General features: G+C 36.7%; 1 protein-coding gene across 1 annotated transcript; it reads left to right on the top strand.

Moving 5' to 3' along the window:
• The first annotated feature begins 3,445 nt into the window (after positions 1-3,445).
• On the top strand, positions 3,446-9,709 carry LOC147557054 (uncharacterized). The gene has a single exon (XM_086658066.1). It carries the CDS (start codon positions 7,079-7,081, stop codon positions 9,293-9,295), a length of 2,217 nt encoding a protein of 738 aa, XP_086514192.1. The 5' UTR covers positions 3,446-7,078; the 3' UTR covers positions 9,296-9,709.
• The last annotated feature ends 238 nt before the right edge of the window (positions 9,710-9,947 follow it).

Here is a 9,947-nt window from a genome sequence, read left to right on the forward strand (position 1 = left end):
AGGGACTGCTAGTCGATTTTTAGTTACTTCTTGTACTTAGTAGTAATTGTTGATATATTATATTTTCTGTTTTTATCTTCTTCTTGAGATCATCTTTATTATATTGTTATATCTTAGCTCATGTTCTCATTATAGTATTGTTGTTTTGTTTCTGTTTTTGGTGGCTCAGGATTGCTTATATAGTTTTGTATTTAGTTCTTAGTGGGTGCCTATATTATTTACTTCTTCTGTCTTTTTGTTATATACTAGGGCTGTCTTTTTCTTCCTATAGTATGTCTAACAATACTCCTGTTATGGAAAATCCATCCATCCTTAGTTGGAATGTGAGGGGAGCCTCCTCTTTTCTTACCAAAAAACACATTCTCAAACTCATCACAAATAATCAACCGGATATTATTTTTTTGTCGGAAACAAAAAACAAAGCAAATATTATGAACATAAACATCCCTATCCAAAAAACTTATGCTAGTCGTTTTGTTGACCCGATCAACAAAGCTGGAGGTCTTGCTCTCTACTGGAAGCATCATCTGAACATCAACATCAATCACTCCGACAATAACATCATTCACGCAGAGATTAACATGGATAATTCAACCAATCCCATCATGATCACTGGCTTCTCTGGCTCCCCTTACAACAACAACAAAATCAAGCCTCGGAAAACTCTAACCCAGCTCTCTCCAGATAATAATAATCCTTGGTTAGTTATTGAGGATTTGAATTGCATTCTTGACCCATTGGAGAAAAGTGGGGGTTCTAAGGCGACCAACTCCCATACTCCAAAGATCATGGACATCATCAACAACCTAGGTCTCCTAGACTTAGGTTACCAAGGAAAACCGTATACTTGGAGTAACAAGCAGTTCGGAGCTCATCTTATTCAAGAAAGACTTGACAGGGGGTTGGCGAATCTTCAGTGGCTTCAACACTTTCAGACTTCTGGTGTCAACTGATAGGCCCAAAATAGGTCTATTCCCCAAGTGTAGGGGTCAAGTTATAGTAAAGTTTGTAAATCGGGAAATCGTTCCAAGGGACAAGTAATTTTATCTAAATCTTAAATTAAACCCCCTTTCATTAATTTTGATTTGTTTTAAAAAAAAACTATTTTAAAAAGAAAACAATAAAAAGGCTAAAGAAGAGTGAAATCAAGGTTGGAAAGAAATCTAGGGTTCTTGATTCCACCACATAAATGGACTATCTAAAACATGCATTCAATTAACAAATTTCTTTTTTCATATATAACTCAAAATCTAACATAATAAACTATTTAGATTTCGGAAGATATTCTTTAATAACACATTTCAAAATCATTCATATTCAAATTGATTATCACATATAAGTTATATTCTTTAATAATCATTCATCATCTAATAAGCATATCCCATCTAATAACTTAACAAAAGCATGAAATATCTCACTATGAAGCATGAACAAAGACAAAATTATAAGATCTATATGAAATAACAATTTATAGACATTGAAGCTCAATACAAGGATTCATTAATCAATAGCATATTCAAAATAAGCCCAAGTATGGGTTTCCTCTAAAACTCTAGATACAAGATTAGCTACTCATGAAATCTAAAGTAATATTCATTGAAATTCTAAAGTAAATGGAATTACAAAAGATAATGAAAAGAAATCACCAAATGAGATTTAGATCCATAGTTCCTTGTGCCTCCATGTTGATGTCCAATATTAGCTCCAAATGTTCCAAGAATATTACCCAAAATTCCAAATAATAGCTTTTTAGAAGATGAAAGAAGAGAAATTTAGAAGAGAGATAGAAGAAGAAGAGATTTATGAAGAAATTAGAAGTTTGGATGAAGAAATTAGAAGGTTAGATGTAGAGATTAGAAGTAGAAAGAAATTAAAAAAAAGAGATGAAGGTGGTAGAGAAAGTAGTAGAAGAAATGGATTTAGGGTTAGAAGAGGGAAGGAGAAGTGGCTTAGAAATTAGAGAAGGAAGCCTTTTGAGAGGGATTTTAAGTCTAGAGAGAAATGAAAGAGGTAGAGATTTATTTATAGATGGGTTGATGGCTAGGGTTTTAGGAGTTAATTGGGAGAAAATGGGAGAAAGAGGGTCAAAATAGGAAGTTAGGGTTGCTTTCTACTCAAGAAATGATTTCTTATTGGTTGAACATAAAGTGAGACAAAAAGGAGGGGCATAAAAGTAATTTCCGGAGGGCTTAAAAGTGAAAAGAGGGACCACATGCTGCTGTCCGTTGGGTGCATTCAGGACGTGCCACGTCACCTGGTTGTGTCCCACCAGCCAGAATGGTGCCCAACAGTGTCCCACCAGTCTACATTGTTTGACTCCAACTTTGACTCTGCATATCTCACTCTCCCGGACTCCGAATTGACTTCCATTTTCTCCTACGAGCTCGTCTCGGACTCTACTTTTCACCCATACACTGATCTTGGTCAAATTTACCAGAATACCCTTGTGTCCAAAAGACCAAAATGCCCTTCAAGTAACTTCCTCTCGTTTTTAATCGCTTTTCACACATAACTCTACAAAAGACACCTAATCAAGAAAACCAACCATTTTATTATAATAAAGACTCAAAACCGACTAACTTGGCTAAATTAAACGACTTAGATGGGACATTTTCATGACCCATCATCAACCACCTTGATGCTGTGGGGTCAGATCACTCGCCCATCTTTCTGGACTACAGAGACCCCAGTCAGCTTAGCCCTAAACCTTTCAAGTTCATCCGAACTTGGATGACCCATCCGGACTGCCACAGTTTCATAGCAGATAGTTGGAATTACATTAAAAACAAACAAGGTTTTAACAACATCCAAATGGACCTCAAGAAGCTCAGCAGAAAGCTCACTAACTGGAATAAAAAGGTCTTCGGCAACATTGAAAACAAGATTAGCCAGACTATCAAGCAGATCCAGAACAGCAACACCAAAGAGGATTACAACCGCCTAAATCATAACCTTGAAGAACTCTACGGTCAACAAAAAAGCCTTTGGAAGGAAAACCGAAAAACAACTTCCTCACTCTAGGAGACAAGAACACAAAATACTTCCATTCCCAAGCCATTCAATGTAACAGAACCAACAAGATTAGAGCTATTAAAGACAATAATGGAGATTGGAAGGAAGATATTAAAGATATCCAAGACATATTCTCTACCCATCTTCTTAATATTAGCACCACTAGTAACCCCAAAGAAGACCCGTCCACCCTTAACCTTTTCAACTCGGTGATTACTCATGAGCAAAACATAGATCTGATAGCCATCCCGAGTAAAGAAGAGATTGATCAGGCGATTCAGAGTCTTAAGAAGGAGGCTGCTCCGGGACCGGATGGATACCCCCCTTTTTTCTTTCAGTCGAATTGGGAGACGATTAGCCCTGATATCTACGAACTGGTCCAAAACTTCTTCAAGACAGCCTATCTCCCACCTGAGATTAACCATACCCACATTTGTCTTATTCCCAAAACTCCAATCCCCTAAACCCCAGCTGACTACAGACTGATTAGCCTCTTAAACAATACCTATAAGATCATCACCAAGATGCTAGCTGATAAACTTAAGCACACCTTGAACCCTATCATCACTCCTTTTCAAGCGGCTTACGTCCCAGGTAGACAGATTACTGACAATATCATCATGGCTCAAGAAATCATTCACTCATACAAGAAAATGAAAGGAGCAGCAGGGTATTTCGGCCTCAAGCTCGACATGTCCAAAGCGTTTGATAGAATAGAATGGAATTTCCTTACCGACATTATGAGAAAATTGGGTTACAGCGACCACTGGATTAGCATGATACATACTTGTATCTCTACCTCCTCGATGTCAGTTCTTGTGAATGGTCAACCGGGCAAAAATTTCTATCCTACTAGGGGTATCAGACAAGGTTATCCTCTCTCCCCTTTCCTTTTCACGATTGCAATGGAAGGCCTTAGACGTAAGCTGATGAATAATAATAGTATTAATAGATTCTTGGGTTTCCCTATTAACAACGCTGATTTGGAGATCTCACATCTGCTTTTTGCTGACGACTGTATCATCTTCGGTAAGAACACGATTGACAATATCCACAACCTTAAGAAGATCCTCCAGGAATTCTGTGATACCTCGGGGCAAATGATCAATTATGCTAAGTCAAACATATTCTACTCCAAGAATTCACATCCGAAATTTAAACGCCTTATTATGCGCACCCTTAAAGTCAAATATGCGTCCACTTCGGAGAAGTACTTAGGGGCCCAGCTCTTTATAGGAGCCCAAAAAACCAAAGTTTTCAATGATATCCTCGATCACATCAAGAACAAGCTCAATAAATGGAATCACTCTTTTCTGTCCCAAGCAGGTTGCACGGTGGTCATCTCGGCCATAGCTGCAGCCGTACCCCGATATCAGATGCAATGCTTTGTTATCCCTAAAGGAATCAGCAAACGCATCAAGTCCGTTCAAAGGAATTTCTGGTGGGGTAAGTCGAAGGGTATTTGCATGAAAGCCTGGTCATATATTTGCCTGCCGAAGAATCTCGGAGGCCTTGGAATTCACTTGCCAGAACTGGACAACACCGCATTTCTTACTAAACTGGCATGGAGGCCCAAAACTGAAGAAGAAACTGCATGGGGTAAACTACTCAAAGCTAAATATTTTCCGTTCTCAGATAAACCTGGTCCAGCGAAGCCCCATCGCTCCTGGAGTTGGAAGACCATTAGGAAACATTACAACCTCATTGAAGACTTAGCCACCAGGGAAGTGCAATCTGGCAATGACATTAATATCTGGGAGGGTAATTGGATCCCAGAAATCAATAGTCCCATGCATAACAACAATCACTCCAGCCTGAACAAGGTCGCCCAACTTATCACTAACAACAACTGGAATGATGAGATCCTCAACGCCCAGTTTGATGCAACAACTATCCCTGTGAATAGCGAAGGCAAAGATCAGCTCAAATGGAAGCTCACCAAATCAGGCAAATTCACTGTTAAATCGATGTACTATCACCTTAGCACCAACAATATCACTCAGGAACCTATCTCTCAAAACTGGAAATTCATCTGGTCTCTTCCCACTGTTCCGCGCATAAAAATCTTCATCTTAAAAATCTGTACTAAAGCTCTTTCTGTAAGAGGAAGAATTGGTAAATACATCGATAATAACATGAATTGCCCAAATTGTATTAATATCGAAACCATTGAACATTACCCTTCTACACTGTGTTCTTGCTAAAAACGTTTGGTTTCATTTTAATATCATTTCGGAGAACATTACTTCTATCTCCGATTGGATATTCTCTTGGGAAGACGATCCCAATCACTGTTACACCAGTGAGGATATTCACTTTGCGAGTATCCTTTGGATTTTATGAAAAGTTAGATGTGACCATTGCTTTCAGCATGAAATAAATGATCTGAATAAAATCATAAAAATGATTACATCTTTTCCTAGAAACAACAAAATCACTGAGAAAAACAAACAAAAATCCAATGAAAAATGGCAACCTCCTGCTAATCAATTCATAGAAATTAATGTTGATGCATCCTTTATAACTGTAATATCCAATGTGGGAATCAGCTTAATTGCACACAATACAGAATCTAAATTCATCGAAGCTCAAGTGAAAACATCAAGGGCGAGAAACAGTGAAGAAAGTGAAGCAATGACTATATTATTCGGATTGGAATGGGCGAAAGAACAAAATCTAAAGTCAATTATCTTTGAAAGCGACAACATCAATCTGATCAAGCACATCAACGATAAAAAGCATTCAGTCCAATGACAATCTCTGATCCACATCCGGAAAAGTCGTGAAATCAGAAGGAATTTCGAGGTGGTTCAATTCAAATATACTAGGAGAGAACTCAATCTGCAAGCAGACAAGTTACCTAAATGGGCTAGAAAGAAGAATAGAAGTAAAAAGTGGAAAAATGTTCCTTGTATTTTAGTTGATAAATATTGTAATAACGCTTTTATTAATTAATGAAAGGCTAGTTTCAACAAAAAAAAAAATAACAACCGTTACTGACTTACAATAAAATACAAAATAAAGCCACACTAAATCATTACAAAACATGAATACATCACAAAGAGACTATACAAAATACATCTACATTTAGAATTGAACAAACATTATATTTGAGCCCCTAAAGACCATATACATTTGCCGTTAAAGAGCATCATCGTAAGGGGCCAAAAGTCTATCTAACCTACCTATACTTTATTCATATCAAAGTTAAATAAATCTTGAATTTGCACTTTCATTTGATCGAATCTGAGACCTATATGTTGCAATGTGAATGTCCAACCAACACATCAAGAAGTAGTGGACCTTTATTTCATTGTCGTTTAAGAGACCGATATAGAGTCAACTCAATAGTAATGAAATTTAACAATATTCTAGGTATTTCATTGTCTTTTCTGCTACTTCGAGTTGCTACAGAATTATATTTTGTTATACTTTCTCTTCTTTAGTAACATTTTGCTTTTAAAATTTATAAATCTAACCGTCACATTATTAACAAATTTGAATTTCATAAATAGCAAGTGGAAGAGAGTGTAGAATAATTGTTTGTAATTGCAAGACCATTTTTCTTCCAACAAAATAAAAATAAAAATTGCAAGATAATTTTATTGAGGGTGTTCTCAAAATGCTGATGGTGAAAGGGGAGATAGTGACTCATTGCAGCAAGCTCAATGTCCTAATCCACTATTAGTGGTTAGTTATGTTCAATAGTGTGATTGAGTAAATAAAAGGTTCTATATAATAGCATCTAAATATTAATACCGGTTATTTGCCAGCTCAGATGGACCAAATCGAACCAGCTGCCTAACATGAGAATGCCATCTGTAATTTTGACCCAGCTAATCAGTTTCTTGATTTTGTTGACTAAAATCAATGAATTTCGTCCTTTTCTTGGGTTCTCACTAAAACCCAAAACCACTTATTTCTCTCTCTACTTTCTCACTCTTCAATCTTGCATCTGGTGGTAGAAGAATAGCTCTGCAAATCTACAACCATAGCTCATTATAAATAAAACCCATTTTTGTTTAATACTTGTTTTGGTGGGTAATGGACGAAGATTAAAAAGAAGATGGAATCTGATCATCATAGAAGTGGAAGTGAACTATTCATCTGTTTTACTTCAAGAAATTCTTCATCAATGAAAATTTCTTCTTCAAAATCAATTCGTAGTCCAGGAAGAACAGAGAGATTTAAAGAGCCATCTTTATCATTATCATCTTCAATAACAAGAAGATTAAGAAGTAAAAATCGAAGTATGAAAAGTTCAGGTCAAGCTTCACCAATGTTTCCAACAGGAAGTAATAAGAAAAAAGGATCATCTTTTGAAACAGCTGAACCTTCATCACCAAAAGTTACTTGTATTGGTCAAGTTAGAGTTAAAACAAAAAAACAAGGTCAAAAAATGAGAAGAAGATCAAAAAGTAGAAGAGGTGAAGTTAGTTTTAGAAAAACAGAGCAGATCCAAGAAGGGATTTTACATCATCAACAACAACAACAACAACAAGAGTGTTTACCTCATAGAAATCAGAGATGGGTTCATCTTCCATTATCAATTTGTGAAGCTTTAAGAGCTTTTGGAGCTGAGTTTAGTTGTTTATTACCATGTAAACCTTCATGTTGGAGAGGAGAAAAAGGGAAAAATGAGAGGAAGATAAGAAATGGGGAAAATACTTTTGTTTCAGATTCTAATTCTAGTTCTTGTAGAGCAATTTTTGCTAAATGGGTAGTGACAAGTATGGAAGAAAATGAAGAAGGTAATGAGAGGAGAGATATGGAGTTAGTGAGAGAAGAAGGAATGAGAAGAGAGAAAAGAGAAATTGTTGGTGAAATTGAGATGCAGATCTCTGAAGAAAAGAGAAGAATTTCTACAAATAAATCTATGTTGGAAGAAGAAGAAGAAGAAGAAGAAGAAAGAAGGGTAAGTATATGTATTCCACCTAGAAATGCTTTATTGTTAATGAGATGTAGATCTGAGCCTTTAAGGATGTCTGCTCTTGCCAATCGATTTTGGGAATCTCCTATAGCCAATAAAGAAGATGAAGATGAAGAAGAAGAAAAGCAAGATGCAGTAGAAGTTGAAGATGGTGAATATTACAAGGTTGAAAATTTTGAAGTAGTACTAGCAGAAGATGAAGAAGAAGAAGAAGAAAAGGTAGAAGATGAAAGAATTTGGGGAAGCCCAGGAAAGAAGAAGGAAATCAAAGAAGACCCAGAGAAGGAAGAAGAAGAAGAGAAAATAGCAGGAAATCCAGAAATTGCAGAAGTAGTAGTTGATATGCAACAAAGGGAAGAAGAGAGAATTAGAAATGAGTTTTCTTTAGGTGAATTTCTTAAAGAAGAAGAAGAAGAGGCACCAAAAATGAAAGAAATTCTAGAGAGAGAAAGGGTAGTAATGGAAGTAACTGAAGAGAGAGTAGAAAGTAGAAGAGTAAGCTTTTCTTCTAGAAGAGTTAGTGTTTCTTCTGCTAGAACCTCATTCCATTCAGAAGAAGAAGAACTAGTACCAATGACAGATTTTGGAGAAAGAATTGAAGATTCAACAGAAGTTGTTGGTATATCAGAAAATCAAGAGAGAGAAAGAGAAACTACCCAAATACTAGAGAGAGAAACAATTCAAATCCAAGAAGAAATTTCTACAACTACAAAAGAGAAAATCAATAATCCAAAAAACCCAGAAGAGAAATCAAGAACAGATAATTTATTACCTGATTGTTTATTACTAATGATGTGTGAACCAAAATTATCAATGGAAGTTTCAAAAGAAACTTGGGTATGTAGTACTGATTTCATCAGATATCGACCTGAAAGAAAAGCCATTCAAAAGGACGGTGGAGATGAACCAAAGAAAAGATTAAGTAACGCTAAAGATGAATCAAAGAGAAGATTAAGCAACGCCGGAGATGAATCGAAGAGAAGATTAAGCAACGGTGGAGATGATTTAAAAAGAAGATTAAGTACAGATTCAAATCCTGGCCGTCCTCCACTTCCATCTCATCATAGCAAGAATCAAACACCACGTCGGTCTTGCTCTAAACCTTCACCTCGACAGGAACAACCAGCGGCCCCACCGATGGTGGTGGCGACACCTGATAAATCGTCGCCAGTGGTGGCGGAAGAAGCAACAAAGGCGAAGAAATTATTGGTTTACGAGCCATTAGTACTGACGAGGTGTAAGTCAGAGCCGATGAGATCTTCAGCTAAGCTGGCGCCAGAAGCTTGTTGTTGGAGGGATATGAAACTTGAGCCTCAATCACTTGGCGTTGGGGCAACTGGTATTGGCTTCTAAACTATCTCAGTCAGATGAGAATGTTTGTCTGAATCGTGATGCTTTCTGACTCATCTGAATAAATAAAAAAGCATTAAACCGAACAATTAGATTCGGATAAATCGAACTCTCATCTGAATAGAGTCTGTACGGGAAACTGTTTTTTCGGAAGCGATGGAACCGTGTTTTGTGCAGAGAAATTAAATTTAGAAAGAGAAGATGAGAGTTATAAAGTGGAGAGAGAGTGGTTTAGGTTGTGTATTTTAGGGTTGTTGGTAATTGTGTACATCCTTCTTTTAATGATTTCTTTCACTAGTGTTGTGGCTTTTTTTTTTTGATGAAAGACTAGTGTTGTGGCTTACTCTATTTTTTTTTTTCGAGAAGTGTTTTGGTTTACTCCGGGTATGGAAATTTAATTTAGGGTTATTTTTCAAATAGCCTCCAATTTTGTGACCATCTTCCTTCCTAACCCTCTATTTAATTAAAAATATTAAGATGGTATCTGATGATGCATAAAAAGTCCAGACGTTGACTAACGTCTAAAGAGTCAAGATCAGACTTTAAGTCTATAGGGTCAAGCCGACTTAAGGTAGTAGGACCGCTGAGCTCCTGATGGTCACTGAATGTTTCCCTAACTGGGAGGTCGGCCAGAAGAAACCAGCCTTGCAAGACG

This window comes from Eschscholzia californica, unplaced genomic scaffold (assembly GCF_041429995.1).
Source record: "Eschscholzia californica isolate CP2 unplaced genomic scaffold, dmEscCali1.0.p SCAF_2, whole genome shotgun sequence".
NCBI lineage: Eukaryota > Viridiplantae > Streptophyta > Magnoliopsida > Ranunculales > Papaveraceae > Eschscholzia > Eschscholzia californica.